The following is a 21481-nucleotide window of genomic DNA, read 5'->3' as shown; positions in this document are numbered from 1 at the left end:
TGTGCAGAACCTGTTGTGTTTGCTTCAGTGATCTTTTGGGGACGCAGTGATACAATATTTTATCGCAATGACTGAGAAATATCGAATGTGAGTTGATATCTACTCAATTGAATGACATTAGTATCTGTGACAACATCAATTCTGTGCGTCATGGAGTGTATCGTACGTCGCCTTATACAATTAAGTACAGAGAGAGATAATTATCTGAAACAACGTGTATTTACGAATAACTCGCAAAACCCGACAAATCATTCAGACCAGCTCTTCATTTCTGACCTCTCGAGAGGCCTTTACTCGTTAATAAAGCGATGCATCTGCTAACGTTTCCAAACTGCACAGGTTTGTTTTTCAGGTTTAGGTTTAAAGTGAACAGAATGTGTTGTTTTCATTCATTCATTCTTTATCTGTAAGCGCTTATCCAGTTCAGGGTCGTGGTGGGTCCAGTCACCCGGAGGAAACCCAAGCAGACATGGGGAGAACACACCACACTCCTCACAGACAGTCACCCGGAGGAAACCCAAGCAGACATGGGCAGAACACACCACACTCCTCACAGACAGTCACCCGGAGGAAACCCACGCAGACACAGTGAGAACACACCACACTCCTCACAGACAGTCACCCGGAGGAAACCCACGCAGACACAGGGAGAACACACCACACTCCTCACAGACAGTCACCCGGAGGAAACCCACGCAGACACGGGGAGAACACACCACACTCCTCACAGACAGTCACCCGGAGGAAACCCAAGCAGACACGGGGAGAACACACCACACTCCTCACAGACAGTCACCCGGAGGAAACCCACGCAGACATGGGGAGAACACACCACACTCCTCACAGACAGTCACCCGGAAGAAACCCACGCAGACACGGGGAGAACACACCACACTCCTCACAGACAGTCACCCGGAGGAAACCTACGCAGACACGGGGAGAACACACCACACTCCTCACAGACAGTCACCCGGAGGAAACCCACGCAGACACGGGGAGAACACACCACACTCCTCACAGACAGTCACCCGGAGGAAACCCAAGCAGACATGGGGAGAACACACCACACTCCTCACAGACAGTCACCCGGAGGAAACCCACGCAGACACAGTGAGAACACACCACACTCCTCACAGCCAGTCACCCGGAGCGGGACTCGAACCCACAACCTCCAGGCCCCTGGAGCTGTGTGACTGCGACACTAACCTGCTGCGCCACCGTGCCGCCCTGTTTTCATTCAGGGTAATTAAATAACACTCAGAAATCTATGATAAATCGTACAATAGCAGCACTGAAGATTGCGTGTTATTCAGCGAGAAGCTATTGAACACAAGTGCAGTGTGATAATGGGGACGCAGAGTTGGGCAGTGTGCTGAAATAATGGATCTGTGGTTATGCAAGGGATTGAATTTGTGGTATGTAACATTCGGGCCCACTCCACTATTGATTGTCAGCGTTAGAACGGTACACGCGGGACGCAAGCTGTTCTTGTTTAAGTTTTGTTGTGTTATTTGAGCTGAGTGAATAAATAGGTGCAGATTGTTGCTGTGTCTTTAAGCGACAATAAGATTTTACTTGCTCTGAAGAAAAGAGGTAGACAATATCTCCGTTAGCAGTGTGTTGGAGTTAATTAGGTTACATTACTAAAGCGGGTATGAGGAAATTTAAATGAAATACAAGTACGTTGTTAGAAAATTAAACATGTTTATTTAACAGGATAAGTGTAAACCCAAACAAAGAGAATAAAGCAAATGGTGCTGGAACATGTTGAAAGATTTCACACAACACTTCACTTGTTATTATCATTGTTGCACTTAAAGGAGGTGATGTAATAACTCACTGTATGATGTATTGCGGGAGGGGGGTATCACAAAATGATATCAGAAGGCAGTCTCCATGCTGGGGTAATGAAAGGTAAACAGCAACAAAAGAAAACAAAAGAATCAATCAGCAGTGAACACATGAAGATGATCATGTTTTAAAGCAGTTATCTGCTGATTGTAATATGATGCTGACATCACTCATTCATTCATTCATACATTCACTCATTCATTAATTCGTTATCTGTAACCGCTTCAATTCAGGGTCGCGGTGGGTCCAGAGCCTACCTGGAATCATTGGGCGCAAGGCGGGGGCGCCAGTCCTTCACAGGGCAACACAGACACATACACACTCACACCTACGGACACTTTTGGAGTCACCAATCCACCTACCAACGTGTGTTTTTGGACTGTGGGAGGAAACCGGTGCACCCAGAGGAAACCCACGCAGACACAGAGAGAACACACCACACTCCTCACAGACAGTCACCCGGAGGAAACCCACGCAGACACAGGGAGAACACACCACACTCCTCACAGACAGTCACCCGGAGGAAACCCACGCAGACACAGAGAGAACACACTACACTCCTCACAGACAGTCACCCGGAGGAAACCCACACGGACACAGGGAGAACACACCACGCTCCTCATAGACATTCACCCGGAGTGGGAATCGAACCCACAGCCTCCAGGCCCCTGGAGCTGTGTGACTGCGACACTAACCTGCTGCGCCACCATGCCGCCTGCTGACATCACCGTGCATCCTTATTTACTATGAAGCCTGTAAATACTACAGATGAAGACAGTGTATTGCTACAGTGAAGGAAAACATTACTAGTTATTTGCTTAATGCTATTTTTAAATGGATGGTAGATGCTAATGAACCCTTAACAGGCCGTAAACCACACCTACCACCATTAGTCATCTGCACAAACACTAGCTAACGCCTAAATGGCAAGACTATACCATTCATATCAGTTTCTAAAGCAAATATACAATGAAAAATGGGGAAAATGATAATAAATCAACACCATCCAGGAGAATAAGCATGATTTGACATTTCCATTTCAAGCAGGAGATTTTCAGCTTCTGACGTTTTCAATGTGCAATTTACAGAAAATGACATTACAGAGATATGGTGGCACTTAGTGCGGAGCAGAAAGCAGGCTTCGGAGAGCTATGGACTGTGAATGCCATTAGCATAACTTTGAATGTCAATTACTTGGTGCATTTATGATCAGCTCTTCTTCAGAAAGACAGGGCTCACTCACAGCGCACTGCTCTACATTAGTGAATATTAAGGCATCGGCTGAAATACTGGCTTTACAGACGCAATCATGTTTCCGTTTTGTTTGTTTTTTTCCCACCAGCCTCATAGCCCCACTAACAATTAGTCTTTGTCTGAGTAGCCTATGTTCCAGGAATACGTGAAAAGGAAAAACAGCGATAAACGAGCTCGTCCGGAGGAGGTGGGAGTAACTTATTCAGGATGCAGATTTTCAGAGGTTGAAGTCAAATGTAAACTAGAGACATATTAGAATCCACAGGTGGGATGTGATTTATTTATTTATTTTTTTCCGTTTACCTGAATAATGTATGACCACAAATCGCAGTGTTAAAAACCTGGGAAGGTGCCAGAGGAAAGAAATTTAGTTTTGCATTATTCTTGCATATGCAAGGGAAAAAAAAAACTGCTCTGGGAGAAGCAGAAGAATTCAGCACTTCTGAATGCCATATGCCATTAACCGCTTGTCTTCTCCAAGTGTGTAGAACCTCTGAGTAATGTATGACCCTGTATATTATAAAAATCTGAAGCTCTTTAAGGCTTCGTTATCCTAGATTCCTGCCGCTGCCAAGGTAATGTCACATTGAATATGTGTACACGAGTGTGACTAATGCTTCCAGGTGCTGTTTATGTGCTGTTAAAGCTTCATCAAGTGTTATCTGTTTTAAAGAGAGACTGTGTTGAGACGGTAAACACAACTTGGCTCGAAGGATCTACACTATAGGAGATTTCAGTTTTAGCATTTTGGACTATATAATGAGTTTAAAGAGCAGATATTGTGGGGCAATAACATGGCTGTTAACACTTGGTCACGTTGAAATTTAAAGGCTAAGCACCACTTAATGGACCTCCATGAATATTCCACATTATTTTAGTTACTGACAGATGTAAGTATGAATTAAAATGAAAATAGCAGCTTAATTTGCTTTAAAACTGACATTTTTATTAAATTGACGGAAAAACCCGAGAAATTCTTGAACGCATTCTTGAACGAATTCCTGAATTCTTGAGAAATTGACGTCACTGGTGGACAACAGCTGAACAACGCCGCGGTAAAACACCGTTATGACTGACTGTTATGACAGTATCTAGCTAGCTAAATAACCAACATTATTCATGACAATAGCCTAGCAATAAGCTAAACTCAAATGTAGAGGTACCGTTATTCTTGTAAATGTGATCGAAGTCGAACTCGAATTCATCCGACACTATAAACCTCCGTAATGCAGCTACGTAGCCGAGTATAATCTGAGACACCGAGTTTAGCAAGTCAAGCTAACGCTAACTAACACCAACTAAAACAGGCGAAGTGAGTGTCCTTACCCTGTTTACCTCCATGTTACAGAGGCTCTTGAACACCTTTCGTTGGTGTCCTTACATGCCCATATTGTTGGAAAAGCGCCAGTGAAATGAGCTACAGATAACGGAGTGAGCGGATGGTCCTTTCCAAAGTGTTCGTTTAAAATTGACAAATTTAGTCCATTTTCTGGATATTTTGGGATCTTTGGGCCATTTGTGCACAGATGTCCCACTGTACATTGAATGATTGCAGCCAAAAACAACACACCTTTTCGTCATTTTGCATTAAATTAAGTGCAGCTTCTAGAGTTGTTGTCCACCATCTACGTCACAGGCAAGACGCCTATTAGAGTTTCCCAACACCGTTGGGGGGGGGGGGTTCTTTTAAACCTTATTCCTTGAATTAGTAAGAAATATCATGTTTTCTGACTATCAATAAACACAAGTTAGGAACTCAAACTCCACTGTTTTTATTTGTTTGACACTTTCATAGAGCTGGTGCTTGACATTTAACGTGACGTATTTTTAAACAGTGTTCCATATATTACGTCAAATCCAGTAGATAATAGTGTGATTCTAGTTTGGTGTCGAGGTTTTCTCTGGAAAAGTAACACAACGACAGTTGTGATGATGCTATCGCATGGAAATCCATTCTACCAGAGGGTTACGGTTGTTAATCTGTCAGCTGTGAGCAGCAGCACATACCCTATAGTGGTTCACCTCTTGCCCCAACATACAGCAATACAAGATACACGTGATATACCCTTGAGGCCAGCCAGAGCATTTTTTTTATTTCAGTTTACCCACTGCAGAGTCTTGTAGTTGCCTCGTCCAAGTGGTCCACACTATAAATACCTCCCCACACTCTGAGCCTGCCACCAAGGCTGTAATTTCTTCAGTCATTAGGAGTCTAATCACAGTAGGCATGTCAGCCTGGAGACTGCTGCTGCAGCTGTGGAATGTGACTAAGGGCCACTTGCACTGTCCCGCCCTTTTGCTTCCTTCTCTGCCTCGCAGACTGTGGGAACCACATCACACGCTGCTGATCTGGGGAGTGAGCTCCCGGGAGAATCGGGATCAAGCTCATGTTGGACTGTACAGTTGGAAGTTGTGAGAGTTCTCTTCTTTAATATTTTTTTTTTTTTTGAAGTGAGGGACTCTGTAAACCTCGCCCTTAAATATTATTTGAGGTCCCGACTGATATCATCTGGCTGATAACGTCAGCCGATGTTACAGTTCTGTTTACTTTCCAGTACTGCTTTGTTGTAGATGATCACAGTCACGATGAAGCTTTACGTCCAAATTGTCACTTCATATCCAAAGATTGTTTTTTTTTGGCCTTGTATCACAAACTGCTTGCCCTGGACAAACTGAAGGGAACATATTCTACCCCTTTTCTACAAATGAACACAGTTCTGGGGTCTTAATAGAACAGTTAGTAAAAACCCCACAGCAGCGTTCTCCCCGTCTAAACCGCCCTGTTCATGATAACGACAACGAGCCGCTCGCTGTTCACCCCGACTCTGAGCACACGGCTGTGAGGAGCATGGAGCAGAAGCTCTGGTTTTTAGCCATTTTCATGCAGTTCTGTTTTTACTCAGTGATCTTATTTCTCTGAGCTCGTTGTGTCCGTTTTTCACATTATCACGGATCGAGCTCTGTGATTGGAGAGACTCAGATGAGGGGGCGTGGCCATTTTAAAGTCTCTGCACTTGACGTGAAAACATCAGTGTCAGATGCAGATCACAAACTGAGTGTTCTTTTAAGTGTGTGTTAGTAGGACCTTCTGATACACAAACAATACACTCAAAAAGTGATTTTTATTGCATAATATAATTAAACTCGCCACCACTTCTTTTCAAACCACAGATTAAACAGTAACTAACGTTAACATCATTGTTCTGTTCCATGCTGCACTCTTCATGTGTTCATATTACATAATACACCATCAGCCACTGCTCTGTGTGGCAACAAAAAACTAAATAATTCAAATACTTTAATATTGAAGTGTGTTTTTAATATATTTGTATTATTTTATGTTCTCCACATCAGGCTCTAAATTATTCACTTTGTTACTTCTCATACTTTGTTGCCGTGAGCATTGGGAGTTAAGAAAGTGGCCCAAAGCCAGTTTGTTCTCAGTATTATATTTTTCTTTGTATTGATGCCAAATAAGAGCAGTCACTGCCGGATGGATGGATAATTGTTAGAGAGAGAGAGTGAGAGAGAGAGAGGCTGTTGTTTGGTCTTGCTTTGCCAGAAACTTGGCACTGTAGCATGATTGATCTGTCAGACGTTGGGTACGGCCCATCAGAAAGCAGGCTCAGCATGGGGCAATAGCAGCTGCTCTCTCTCTCTCTCAGTGGGGTAGGACAATGCGCCTTTTAATATACGACCTTGCCTTGCTCTTACTCACTACGGGAATGTATAAGTCAATTAGTGCAACCTGACGAACACTAAGACCTGTGCCCTTGGCACTAATTGAAACATATTTAGAGGATTCCTTCAACAGAAGAGAATAAAAAAGTCCTGCTCCCGTTTTAGCTAATGCATCATTTCTTTGTCGGCTGCTGTAATTGCCCCAGACAGAGGCAGCTAATGAGTCATACATAAAGAAAATGGCGTCACAACATGGCTTTTATTCCCACAGCCAACAATTAGCTTCTTGTTTTACCAGTATTTATCCTGTGACTGTTAACTGATCCGACCTACAAGAGGGTTTCTTTTTTTTTTTTTTTTATTAATAATGATTTTATTTTTCCCCCTGTGCATTTAAAAAGCATTAAATGATTTTCAAGGTCTTTGCCATTTGGTAGATTGGGAATTTCAAATGTGCTGAGGTCAGGCACCCTCAATTAAGGCAGATGATAGTGCTGGAAAAGGAGAAAAAAATAACCAAAGAAAAAACCAACCAGACTCCCAAGGGTGTGCTAATAAAGATGTTTCAGCTCTGTTTAAAAATGAACATAAATCTGGGACTATGCCAACTGCTTTTGTTTATGTTCAAAAACCTGGGTTTAGCAGCAATGACAGCATGCTAGGTACAGGCTGAAAAGCCTAAAACAGTGCAGTCAAGATCCGTTCAGCATCCTTTCATAGATTCTAAATATATTTAATTCTGCAGTCAGAAGGAGCTTGCATGTTTACAATGGCCTCAATGAAACGTATTAATCATAAAAGTGGCACTTTCTGTGTTTCCTATCACTGTTTAAAACATGTAGGAGTCTTTTATTTTGGGAGGCACTTCGGATTAGTAGAACACAGTGAAACAAAACTGATTTGTGACTCATTGACGGCTCATTTATGTGCTTTTCAAAACCAGTTTGTGATTAAAAGTTGTATAAACAGATTTCATGCTGTGACTTTTTAGTATGTGTTTTTACATCTGATTAGTTTGGTAATACCACCTCAATATGGAGTCAGTTCCATAACCCAATGCAGGGCGAGTGTGTAACAGAGCACACACGGGGTAAAACTGACCCAGCATCGGTGGAATTAATGACCCAACAAAGCTTTACCCTTTGGCAGACATTAGTCATCTACAATAGATTCATTACATTACCACTGTCTACTTAAAAATGACCTAATCAAAAATTCTACTGATTATTAATTTAAGTACTTGTTTGTTTTGTGTGTGAGAGCGGGTCTTTGCTGGTATTTTACTGGTTGCTGTGCGCTGCTTTGTTAGCCAGGGCTCACATATTAAAAAAATACTTTAATCTCAAAGTGACTAAAATAAATAAATAATCAGGACTTCTCTTGTTTGGATGACAGTGTCAGCAGGAAGTGGGGCTCTTTTAGAGGAGCCCAGCAGTGCTGTATGTTGCTGTTGAGGGGCAGCTGAGGACAGCAGGCCGGCGGCACTGGGCTGTGATGCTCCGTGTCTGTGTTAGTTATAGAGCGCGTCACACTTGATGGCTTCTCGGTATTGAATGTTCAGAGCTGCTCAGGTCATTAGCAGGGCGTGGGTGCCCTTTAAACAAAGGCGCACATCCGCTGTGTAGTTCTCCCCCTCACGCTTTCTCTCCCGCTACGATTGCTGTCCATAGAAGCACACCACGCTGGACCCCACTCTGCGCTATTACCACTTATCTTTATAACACTGTGAATGTGGCTCCTACTAGCACTTAGCGCCAAACCCAAAACCATAGGCAAGGTACAGAGAGCAGCACACAGCCGGCCAACCATTGTCTTTGTGCTGTTGAGGCAACGCTTCAGATTTCCATTTACCCACAATCAGCCAACTTATGTTCGGTGTCTGAAGGCCTTTTCTTTGGTTGTACACTGGAGCTACAAAGCTGATGCCATCAAAACGTCATCTGCTAACACTGTACTGCTATGTGTATTTTTTGGTTATTTTTCCTCACCTTTAAATGTTCAGTTTTAGAAGGGGGCAGCACCACCTACTTCCTGTAAACACCAACCTTCGTTCGTTGTTGAAGGCAAAAAATATATAAATGCCCGGTTCGTATCTTGGAAAGTTTGTTAGTACAAGCGTTTGTTAGTAGAGGTTCCACTGTATTTGGTCATAGGCTGCTGTATGTAGTAGATTTTAAGCAAAATAAGCTACACTTTATTGTTGGATTCCTCTGAAATTTGTCTTGCATCGCTGCGGCTCCGATAACAAATGACGGGAGTGAGGGTCATTTCACAAACAAACACAAACATCTACAAATGTCTTACAATGTTTTACAAAGAACATCACACTTAAAAACACTGCCAGCGAACAGTTCCCTCTTTTATGTATCCCAACTGACTGAGGCAAAAAAGGTATGAAAATTGAATGAAAATATATTCTGAAAATTTAAAAATGAAGATCCGAAGGATATACTACTGAATATACTATTTATTATTATTTTTATAATGCTTTCCTGAGTTTCCCAAAACTGTCATCTGGGATCCTGGGTCCTTCACACACTCACACCTATGGTTTTTTTGAGTCACCAATCCACCTACCAACGTGTCTTTTTTGACCGTGGAAGGAAACCAGAGCACCCGGAGGAAACCCACCGCGACACAGGGAGAACACACCACACTCCTCACAGACAGTCACTCGGAGGAAACCCACACAGACACAGGGAGAACACACCACACTCCTCACAGACAGTCGCCCGGAGGAAACCCACGCAGACACAGGGAGAACACACCACACTCCTCACAGACAGTCACCAGGAGGAAACCCACGCAGACACAGGGAGAACACACCACAGGATCCCTTTTAATGGTTTTAGAGCCGACGTGATGTATTGAAACTGTAATGGGGAAGGGATATTCACAGTATAAATTCTTAAAAGCTTCTAATGCTTTCAGACCCACAGCGATGCGTTCAAATGCTAACATTTACACAGTGGTGTACCGTAGCTAACAGAACAGGAGAGATGTTTCTCCGTATTATTCCCTGAAAGGGTAGTTAGCTTGTTGTTGTTTGTTGTGATTGTGTGCGCGTCACGTAAACTAATACAGTTCTTTTCTTTGTTTTTGTTTGTTCAGATGATCCAGACGTGCAAGGTGCTGCTGGAAAACTCGGACGGTGTTTCCGAAAGAATCCTCCAAGTCCAGAAAGCAGGTGAGTGTTGAGAACAGAGGGTAAAAGTTGGTCCATACCTGCTGTGGACGCGGGTTCGGCTGAGCGCCGAGTCCCGACACTGTCCCTGGCGACCGCATAGAAGGAAAATAACAAGGAAATCAGAAACAAAGGAAACAAGAGCCCAGTGTAAACACTGATCGTACGTGTCGTAAACGTTTTTCTCGCTCCATTTTCCCCCTCTCTTCTCACACTTCCCCATTTCTCCTCACTTTTTTTTCTTGTCCCTCTTGCATTTCTCTCCCTCTTTCTCTCTTCCAGCTTTCTTTTATGAGGTGGTTAATGTGCCTTTATTGTTACTGTACAACGTAATGTTTCCTCCAGATTTAACCCATTCATGTCAGTGAACACACACAAACATGGTTTCTGCGTTTGTGTCACCCATGGAATGGTGCGTTGTTTCATTTATGGAGTGGTGTCACGCCCTCAGCCGCAGTAGATACGAACACAGCCTTAAGAGTGTGTGAGAGGGATGGAGAGAGTGACATGGAAATATCCATGTGGGATATTTCCCAGATCACCTCAATCTCAGCGCCTTCAGAACTTAGCAATCACACACACACACACACACACACACATAATCTCAGATAATAAAAGAGAACAAACTAATTATGCCACCACTTGGTTTGTTGCATAAGGCCTTGCTCCACAAGCCTTTTCTCTTCACCTGTGAGGTGTTCCGCTTTGAAACACTGCAGGCGGAAGTTCTGAATGCTATCGGCCTCTCTGTTCTCTGATTAAAGAGGTTGGGAAGGGGTAAACGTCTATTGCGCTGGTAGAGCGCTATGAAAGACCCACGACCTCAGCGAGTCCAGCAGCTGCAAGTCGGAGGCGTGTCGGGCCACAGATGAAAGGGAGCGAAAGCAGAAGAAAGGCAGTGTTATTAAGCGCTTGTATAGTTTTAAAGTCCATTTTATAGCCCCTCGAATATATTTGCTTTTCTCCTATGCTTTCAGCTGCTTTTATTTCTTCCTCTTAAAGCTTCAGATGATGGACCAGGGACAAGCCAGGGTTTCAGCTGTTGTCAAGCTGCTCGCTCTGGAGTCACTCTAGAGCCTACAGTGAATTTCCACTTCTGTCACTCTGCCTTGAGAGATTTGACTGTGGTACTACAACCTCAAAGTGGAAACATGCCCCTGGAACGCCCTCGATTAGCTAGAGCAATGTATTTAAAGTTAAGGTCTTAGAAAAGGAAGCTCTTTAAGACAAGAGTTAAATGTTACAAACTAGACACCAACATGTCGACTGATGGTTTATGCACAGTTTAATTTTGGGAACAAGAAGGGGAAAAGAGAAATGAATACGCGATAAACTGAACCTGGGCTGTCACACAGCTCCAGGGTCTAGGTTTGAGCCCCGCTCCGGGTGACTGACTGTGAGGAGTGTGGTGTGTTCTCCCCGTGTCTGTGTGGGTTTCCTCAGGGTGACTGTCTGTGAGGAGCGTGGTGTGTTTTCCCTGTGTCTGCGTGGGTTTCCTCCGGGTGACTGTCTGTGAGGAGTGTGGTGTGTTCTCTCTGTGTCTGCGTGGGTTTCCTACGGGTGACTGTCTGTGAGGAGTGTGGTGTGTTCTCCCTGTGTCTGCGTGGGTTTCCTCCGGGTGACTGTCTGTGAGGAGTGTGGTGTGTTCTCCCTGTGTCTGCGTGGGTTTCCTCCGGGTGACTGTGTGTGAGGAGTGTGGTGTGTTCTCCTTGTGTCTGCGTGGGTTTCCTCCGGGGTGACTGTCTGTGAGGAGTGTGGTGTGTTATCCCTGTGTCTGCGTGGGTTTCCTCTGGGTGACTGTCTGTGAGGAGTGTGGTGTGTTCTCCCTGTGTCTGTGTGGGTTTCCTCCGGGTGCTCCGGTTTCCTTCCACGGTCGAAAAACACACGTTGGTAGGTGGATTGGCGACTCAAAAGCATCCATAGGTGTGAGTGTCTGTGTTGCCCTGTGAAGGACTGGCGCCCTCTACAGTGTGTGTTCCCGAATTGTGCCCAGTGATTCCAGGGTAGGCTCTGGACCCACCGCGACCCTGAACTGGATAAACGCTTACAGATAATGAATGAATGAGTTTTCCCCAGAGGGGAAAATGTAAACAACTGCAAGCTTTGTATAAAACAATCAGATCATTACTTGTTTTATTTTATTTTATAATATTATATTTATTTATTGTATTTTAAACCCCAACCCTAACTAAAAAAGCAGCAAATGATCATAATGGCCTCCTATGTTTTCTGCTTATATGAACAGAACACACACTCCTGCTCTGGGTGATTCTCTCTCATCATCCAGGGGGCCATCATCAGCCTGAACCTTTATCTTTATTTGTACATGTCTATAACGTGTGTTTTTTTTTTTGTTTTTTTTTTTTTTTTTAAACGTTGTTCCCTGAGCAGTAACATAAACCTGCCTGTGGTACTGTTGCTAAGTTACGGTGATTAAAAGTCGATCAATGCGATGGGCAGGCGATGGTGCTCATTGATCTCTGCTGATGGAAATTGTCAGAATCTATTTACTGACCCTTCAAAGAGTGATTATCCCTCCCTTACACCAGCTTTAACACAAAAACCGCACACCGTTTCCTTAAAATCCAGATCAATCCAGATGATAGATGCCACCAATAAGACGAGTGCCGTTTTCTGTTCCTTTGTTTGTTAGATTTGATTCCTTAGATTAGACGACAGGAAGTTAATGAAACGCAGTCGAAGCAGGGGCCTTTAACCTCTCTGATAAATGCACGTGTCACTGAAGCGACTGCTTCTCTTTTCCTCGGTTTAATTATGCTATTCTCACTAGAATTTAACACTGCCACTGATGGAAATAATAATAATAATAAAAACTGTGTCTTCTGTTTCCACACCTCAGCGTTTATGGAGCTGCAGTTGTGGCCACATTAATTATTCACTTACTATTGTTGTGGCACATCAAGTGTCTAAATCCATCTAAATCATACACACACACACTTTGCCTTTGATTGTGCCATCTCCAATAATATGACAGTAGTAAAATGCAAACAAATGACTCCCTTTCCATTCGCATTACGTCTCCTCGACAGATATCCCCATCGTCGCTAAGTATGATGTCGCAGACAACAAACCGAATCACGTTAATTAATACCTATCGTATCAGATCAGTGGCCACGTCACTCCGTTGGGTATCCGTTAGCATGTGGGCGTCAAAAGGGACTGTGAGAACAGAAAGTGGGTCAATGCTAACTCTATTTCCCGACAGAACCCACAGGAAAACTCCAGCACAGTCCTGAATACCCCATATATATTAAAAAAAAAACTCCTCAGCCAGAAAATAGGTTTCTGAAGTATCAACATACACAGTTTTCTCCTTTTAATATTTAACATCATCACACAGACATTTGGTTCGGTGAGAATTACGGTGGTCCTCAAAAAATCATCAAAGATATATGGCCTTTGGTTTCATGCATAGTCTGTGAATCCTAAAACGGCGTAAACCCTAAGGAACTGGACTGTAGGCCCCAAACCCTTTTCTCAGTTTCCTAACTATGTACTGGATTGACTATGTTCAAGTGTGCGCTTCATCCACTGGATGAAATGTATTGAGTGTTGGGTGAAATGTACCGTAAATGAATAACGCTATTACTGACAAAGAACTGTTTGATGAATACTGTTGGTTAAAAAGTGTTTAATCATCCAGGGTAAAGGGATGACTAGACAAGGTTAAACTGAGCACAACAGACACAGTGAAAGTGAAGAAATACTCATTCAACAACAAGAATGAAGAAAAAAGATAACTGAGCGAAAACGGCTAAAATCCAGAGCTTCTGGTCCTCACTGCTGTGCACTCGGGGTCGGGGTGAACAGCGAGTGGCTCAGTATCTGAACAGGGCTGTTTAGACAGTGGGAGAATGCTGCTGTGGGGTTGATCCTTGTGGTGTTTTGACCAAAGCAGATACCAGACATTTAATTAAAACCCAGAACTGTGTTCAGTGTGCGGAAAAGGATGGGAACATGTTCATTAAATTATAACGGAATAACAGAATAATAATAATAATCCTGTAGTGTAAGGGGTTAAATTGCAGATGGTGGGATCAGTGAGCTGGAAATCTGCATGTTTGTTAGTGTTAGATGAAGTGTGCATCAAGCATGAAGCCAGTGCCGTGAAAAAGACATTTGTCTTAAATCAGGACGGAGCAAAGCCCATCGACACAAACGGCGGGTCTGAGAGGTTCCAGCCAAAACTGGTGTTAGCTGAGCATTCCCTAAAAATGTTCATCTACTGCCGTGAGGACTCTTTGATCCAGTGTCTGTTGACTCCGTCCCAGGGGCGTAGTGTTGGCTTCGTGAATAACTTTGAACTAAATATGTTCACAGTGTTCAAGAAGGGGACGTTACGTAATCGTAGCAATTCAACGAATGCCACATCGGTTGTTTTTCCTGGGGTCAATGCTGTATTATTCCAGGCTCCGATGATTCTTCCCAATGCCCTTTGGCTGAAGTGAAATGCCAAACACAGATTCACATGTTGCTTCATGAATGAACTAAAACAAAGATGGGCCTGATGGCTTTTAAAATAATGCAAGGAGCTGCCCACAATTCTTAGCACAGATACAAACGTATGGGCTGTCAAATATTTGTTTTTAATCAAGCATTTCTGAGTAAACATGTGTCTGCCTCCCCTGCCGTCACCGTGATGAGTTTTATTCGCTGTCGGACGAGCAGAACACAAGAGCAAACCTAGTGCTTACGTAAGTAGAAGTTGTGTTCTGGGTAATTACAGAGCAATCAGACTGACACGGACAGGACGTAATGCCGGGCTTCGACTCTGGTGATAGACGCTTCGAAGCTTACACACTTACTTTTAGAGTTGGCTCACACTTGGCTGGAACCAGTAAGAGCCGTGACCCAGACTCCTCAGCACAGTATGATTGCTCCAATAGTCAAGGTCCGGAATGAGCTCTACTACCGGACCTCTGATACCGGGCACTAGTTCGGTTTGCGCTTCTTTGCCCGTAGTCACAACCATTTTCATAGAACGCAGCCATCCAGCCGACAGCAGTGATGAGTTTTTTCAGCTCAACAATCGTTAGGAGCCAATTAGAACAGAGGTAATTTACATATTTTGGTCTGAAAGTCACAGTAACAAAGACAGCTTCTGAGGTTGATGAGTTTTACATGTTTTTGAAGGCTCTGCTTTTGCAGAGCTCCATGTCCGGGGGGCAGGTGTGGCCTAGTGTTTAGAGAAGTCCCCAGTGTTCCCGCTGGTCGTGCTGTCTGCCCTCTCAGTCCACGACTAAACCCTAGCAGCTCCTCGCTCGCCTCAGTCGAGTGTGTATGCAAACTCACTGCCTCTATTGCACTAGTGTGTGTGTGTGTGTGTGTGTGTGCAATATGGGTTGAGGTGGGTTAAACGCAGAGGACAAGCTTGTTCATGCTGTTTAAGTCTAAGGAACTGAGAGAGATTGGAAAATAAATAAATAAATATGTCTAAAGATAGTAGATAGAGTCCCCATATTTTTGACGGGCCGTGTATGCGCTGTGGGGGTCTGGGGGTCTGCGTGTTGCTGTTTGGTTTATCTCCAAGCATGCGATGGTGGGCTTAAACGCTGGAACGGTAGCCTGGATTTTCCCACCCTCACCCTACAGTACGTTGCTAGGCAACTCCAGCCATGAGTAGCACACGGATCTGTGCATGTGCTGCTGCTAGCCGCAATCCTCAGCCCAGTCATGCGTTATTAAATCCAGCAGCACCTCTTCTTTCTTACTTACACACACACACAAAATAGAACCCACCAGAGGGGTTAACAGACCTTAAAAAAACAATCAGTACACTCATTAACTGATACGTTTGCTGTCTGTGATAATGTCTTCATCTCGAAAGATAAAAAGAAATGTGAGCATCCACACACACACACACACACGTCCAGACACCTTCTGAGGCCAACGCAGGCTCGTACATCTAAACAATTAGACTGAAAGTCCTAGGGAATCTTTGTAAATAGGTTAATCCTTCTCTAGTGGGGACCCAGTAAACATCTGCAGTGTGAAGAACTTTCCAATGCCCGATGTATTTTGCCAAGGCTCTCACCGCTTGCTGTAAACCGAGTGTTCCTAATTTTGGGCCATGCCTACTTAAACACCAATCACACAGCTGATGTGGGCTGTACCGCCTACACGCGTTTAAGAAAACCGTTCAAGCGCAGAGAGCCCTCGAAACCATGCTGTACTCAGGCTTAGCTGAGCTCATGGGTTTTTTATAGCTCTTATTTTTATCAGTCTGATGTTCCAGAGCAACAATCCGTGAGAAAACTCAAGTTACCTTGCGGCTTCACGTGACACGAGGCGGGTTGCAGTCTCTAACATCGTCAGACAGCTTACTGCTTTCATAAAACTCGCGGCTTTAACATATAATAGAATTTAATCAGCGTGGTCTTATGGGTGTACGTCAAGCGTTTTATATCGGTGTCAGACACGCTTAAGCGTGAAGCCCCAACGTTGTGTTCTGGAAGTACTGACTCACTCCTGTAGCGATGATGAACCATATTCACAGGTCAAAACACTCCCAGAAATGCTTTTGTTTTTCCACAAACCAAAGCTGAAATTGTGGTGGTTTGTACGGTGTTTGGACACTTTGGTCTTTTCATGTCCCTACTTCAGACAAACCGCATCAGAGTTCACTATAATCTAAACAACCCTAACCATTGTGAACACACCCGTAGACTCAACTGTCGTTACAAATGGCGAATGACTTTGGCTGCTGGATCATAGTCCCTGTCCTGTGGTGGGCCTATGGGGTCCTGACCATTGGAGAATACGGTGAAAAGGGGCTAACGATGCAGAGCGACTGATGGACTACGGGCTGTAGTTACAGAACTACCAAGTGCTCCTGTACGGTCAGTGGAGCTGAGAGAATAGACAGTGCGTGTAGATTCCAGGAGATAGTCATAATGTTATGGCTGGGATGTGTATTTAAATTTACCATCATCAATTTTATGGATTTTCATGGAAAATAGTTACATTTGTCTTCATTCCTATGCCCCCAAGTATTGCTCAAACAAGACATAGTCCATGTGTAAAACTCCCCCTGCTGGTCCTCCAGGTCACTGCATGACCTCATCAGTCAGTCATCAACATCTATCGACTGGAGGCTAATGCAGAGATCAATGAGCTTTTTTTTTTTTACCTTTGGTGTGGTTACGGAAGGGGGTCAGGGGGATGTCCTGGCGGCTAAGGGCTGTTTATTTCCCCCACACGGAGGAAGAAAAGTGGAAGTTGTACGGTTTGACGGGATCACACGGCCTGCCAGAACGAGCTGATGGATCTGAGACGCTTTCTCTCTGAGCCCTTCCTTCACTCGAGCAGAAACGGCTGGAGAAGAGAGGAGAGCAAAAAAGGAAAAAGCAAAAAAAGAGTGGAAATCTCCTCGGGTGACAAATCCCTTCTCTTTTGCGGGCCTTGATGTTAATGCCGTCTGAAAGGACTCCATGTCTGTCTACTGTGCCCACGCTCAAAGGCCCCCACCATTCTTTTTTTCCCTCTCCCCCCTATTCTTTTGCTCTTGTACTCCCTTGCTTTTTTCCCCTCTCTATCAGACACTAGTCCCGTCGCTCTCGTTTACTCTCTTTCTTTGGGCCCCCGGGCTCTCCAGGAGGTAGCTGACACATCAGGCACAAGCAGGTGCCTTGACTTGGAGTCTAAACAGCGAGGCCCCTCCGTCCTTCCTCCAACGCTACGGCAAGGTGTTCCCTGAACCCCCTCCGAGGCACACACTTGTCATGCCTTGGCTATTTAAAATCTTAGTCTGACAGGGCTGCTTTCGTTTTCCCGAGCCGACTTTCACTTCTGGATTTGTTTGTTTTGCTCTTTGTGCAGTTAGTTGTGGGCTTTTATTTTATAAATATATAATAAACCAGTTATTTTGGCTCACACATTTTCCAAGGGATAAAATGTAGTACGTGCCTCGCAATCCGGCTTTTATTACCGTTTAATGAAATGAAATGGGGCTGGGTTCGATTCCCGCTCCGGGTGACTGTCTGTGAGGAGTGTGGTGTGTTCTCTCTGTGTCTGCGTGGGTTTCCTCCGGGTGACTGTCTGTGAGGAGTGTAGTGTGTTCTCCCTGTGTCCGCGTGGGTTTCCTCCAGGTGACTGTCTGTGAGGAGTGTGGTATGTTCTCCCTGTGTCCGCATGGGTTTCCTCCGGGTGACTGTCTGTGAGGAGTATGGTGTGTTCTCCCTGTGTCCGCGTGGGTTTCCTCCGGGTGACTCTCTGTGAGGAGTGTGGTGTGTTCTCCCTGTGTCCGTGTGGGTTTCCTCCGGGTGACTGTCTGTGAGGAGTGTGGTGTGTTCTCCCTGTGTCTGCATGGGTTTCCTCCGGGTGACTGTCTGTGAGGAGTGTGGTGTGTTCTCCCTGTGTCTGCGTGGGTTTCCTCTGGGTGACTGTCTGTGAGGAGTGTGGTGTGTTCTCCCTGTGTCTGCGTGGGTTTCCTCTGGGTGACTGTCTGTGAGGAGGTGGCTCTGGACACACCGCGACCCTGAACTGGATAAGGGTTACAGACAATGAATGAAATGGGGCTGAACGATTATGACCAACATTTACACCACGATAAATTTATTCATATTGGTTAAAATGATAAATTCTTATAAAATATAAATTCAGATATAGATATGAGCATTATTCAAGCCACAAAAGCTGCAAAGATACAAAAACAAAGAAATATGACATCACAGTTGAACACATTTTGGAACATATTTTGAAACGTAATTTAAAACTGAGAGCAATGAACTGAAGGCACATACGAGCCTGGGGTCACTATACTCACAGTTAAGATGGTATAAACCCACCAGGTTTGGGACGTGAAAAGTTGCTTGGTTTAGTTTGGAGATGACGTGGTGATGTTTGTGTCCTCTGTGCTTTGTGTTTCAGCGATGGAGTTCCATGAGAATCTCCATGACATGGCGACGAAGGAGGGTCTCAAGGGCAGAAAGCTGCACAAGTCGGTGGAGAGCTTCACGTGGAACATCACCATTCTCAAGGTGAACACAGCGTCTCCACTCTCTGTCTGTCTCAGAGTTGTGTTTATTTCTCTTTAGACAGACGGGGAATTCCTTCACTTTGCTGGTGACAGAAACCAGATCTCATGGTTTAGACAATACAAATAGATCTGTTTACACTGTAATTACATGGATCTTTTGGCAGAAATGTAGCCGGACTGGGTTTACAGTCATTACCGTCATCTGTTGCTCCAGTTTATTTACATTTACAAATAATATCTACTTACAGCAGTGGACTATGACGGACTACAGTCTGTAATTATACACCTAGAAAGTCCACATGAATAACCTGCTTCTGATAAAATAGCTTGGAGTACGCAGATACCTGCCATGGTCTAACTGGAGAAACACAGCTGACTCTGGTGTATATGATGATTGATTTCATGATGAAATAACTATAGCACTCTCCTGAAGGCAAATTACACCACCTTCACCTTGCACATCTATCATTTCTCTAGCTTCAAAATCGCTCACAGTAGTGACGGACAATGAGTGGGCAGCAGCTGACCCTGGAGATTGGGTTCGTTTAACTACAGAGGGCCGAAATGCCTGCCCTGGTATGATTTCCGTCTAAAACCTGACAGGCCTTTTATTTAAAACCGCTCTTAACAAAAATCACATTTGCATGTGTTAGAGATTATGCTGTGTGCTAAAAGTGCCCTTTGATTAACACATTGTGCCTTGATGGTTTCCCCCCGAGGTCATTGCTGTTGTTTATCCTGGCGAGATGCTTTGCCAGACTCCATAATTAATGAGAGAACAGGGGTAGCCTGAGTGGAAGTGTGGAGGATTAGCGGGGTTCGCGTCGGAGAACTCGCTCAGCTCTGTAGAGTCAATCTGAGCGGCTTCAGCTCATCAATGAGGAGCATAAGGTGGCCATCTGTCGTCTTTAAACGATGGTGACCCAGTGTCCGAAACTCCAAGGTGTATATATATGAGCATCTGTTAACCCTTTACACTGCTGCCTACATTAGCGCTATAACTACTGTAAGTTGTTTAAGAACTAAAATATCAATAACTGGAGGAGGTTTTTAAAAAATAGTTTGAACACAAGATTTGGAGCCTTTCTGCATTGAATAAAACAAGTAAAACATATGTTCGTACTCAGGTTACCTATAGATCATGGGTCATGGATAGGCGGCCATAGCAGGACCTGGTAATCTAGTAAAGCTGTTTAATTTTGAACAGTGTGTTTGTTTGTTTTAAGTGGTGTGACTCTTGTAGTCATTACGCTTCAGGTTTAGAGCTCCAGGAAACTCAGAGACTAATCACCTGTGTTTCTGAACATCACGAATGAGTGACACACACAGGGCGGGGCTCTAGACGCCGCTGTCCTCGGGCCAGTAATAAAATAGCCCAAGCTCTTTCGGCTTTTTGTGAGGTAAAACCAGAAATGTTAAAAATAAGGGAATGATTACCAGTTGAAATATTCTCTTTAAGCTGAACTTAAAGTTCAAATATAAATAAATATATAAAACGCCATCCTAAGTCCCGCCCTTTAGCAATAAGAGCCAATCAGACTGCGGGTTTTGGAAAAGCAGCAACTTCAACCGCAACTGTAAGACAAGTCATTAGGGACGTTAAATTTTTTTTTTTTATTGTATCTGTTACATGAAATGAGAAAAGGACATTATTTCAAGTATTTGTTATTTGTAATGATTTATAAATCTTATATGAAGGTGTAATTTGATTTGACATAACTACAAGGCTTCTACAAAGTTATACGTTACGTTCCCGCCCTTGGCTTGAGATCATTTTCTTTAACAGAACCTTAATGAATTTTAATTAGACCCTGCTCTAGACGATATTCCCTCAGAGGAAGATACAGGAGGTATCACTGTCCCCATGCTCTCCGATGTCATAATGAAACACTTTAAATAATGACATTCATGATTGTTTTTCTACGTGTTATTACTGAAGAAGGGAAATTTAATCTCAGCACCGAGTGAAGACGCCACAGTGCTCGGTTTTCTAATAAACATTCCCTGCCTGTTTGACTCGGGTCCCTTTGAAAACATATTGCCACTGACTCATGAAATAGAACTCAGAGGAAACTAGTGCAGGTCTCCACTCTCTCAGCTCTGGGGCGTCTGGTGATGAGTTGAGATGTGGACAGTGGGAAAGAACGGAGAATGACAAAAATTGAGGAGAAAAGCCGAGTTGAATATCCTGATTCTGATTAATAAATTCACTCAATCACCTCCTGTATCAAATTCATCTTGTTCAGGGGCAAGGTTGCTCCCATCCTACCCGAAATCACACAACCATTCTCACACACAGCCAATCCAATTAAAAACGTGTTTGGTCTGTGGGAGGAAAGCACAGCATCTGGCGGAAACCCACACAGACACAGGGAGAACACACCACACTCCTCACAGACAGTCACCCGGAGGAAACCCACGCAGACACAGAGAACACACCACACTCCTCACAGACAGTCACCCGGTGGAAACCCACGCAGACACAGAGAGAACACACCACACTCCTCACAGAC

General features: G+C 44.1%; 1 protein-coding gene and 1 long non-coding RNA gene across 2 annotated transcripts in view; one reads left to right on the top strand and one right to left on the bottom strand.

Moving 5' to 3' along the window:
- The window catches only part of LOC136666428 (inactive phospholipase C-like protein 2), a 54661-nt gene that overhangs the window by 30242 nt on the left and 2938 nt on the right, over positions 1-21481 (top strand). The window contains exons 4-5 of the mRNA XM_066644608.1: positions 9898-9973; positions 18860-18969. Coding sequence (XP_066500705.1) covers positions 9898-9973; positions 18860-18969 — 186 coding nt within the window. The remainder of the gene's footprint in view (positions 1-9897; positions 9974-18859; positions 18970-21481) is intronic.
- The window catches only part of LOC136666439 (uncharacterized), a 59723-nt gene continuing 56922 nt past the window's right edge, over positions 18681-21481 (bottom strand). Inside the window, exon 7 of the long non-coding RNA XR_010795364.1 lies at positions 18681-19051. This is a non-coding gene — a long non-coding RNA (uncharacterized lncRNA). The remainder of the gene's footprint in view (positions 19052-21481) is intronic.

The sequence above is a fragment of the Hoplias malabaricus genome, chromosome 1 (assembly GCF_029633855.1).
Source record: "Hoplias malabaricus isolate fHopMal1 chromosome 1, fHopMal1.hap1, whole genome shotgun sequence".
In the NCBI taxonomy this organism is placed as follows: Eukaryota; Metazoa; Chordata; class Actinopteri; order Characiformes; family Erythrinidae; genus Hoplias; species Hoplias malabaricus.
Note: the sequence above shows the minus strand (reverse complement) of the source record. Positions and strands in the feature narration are given on the sequence as shown.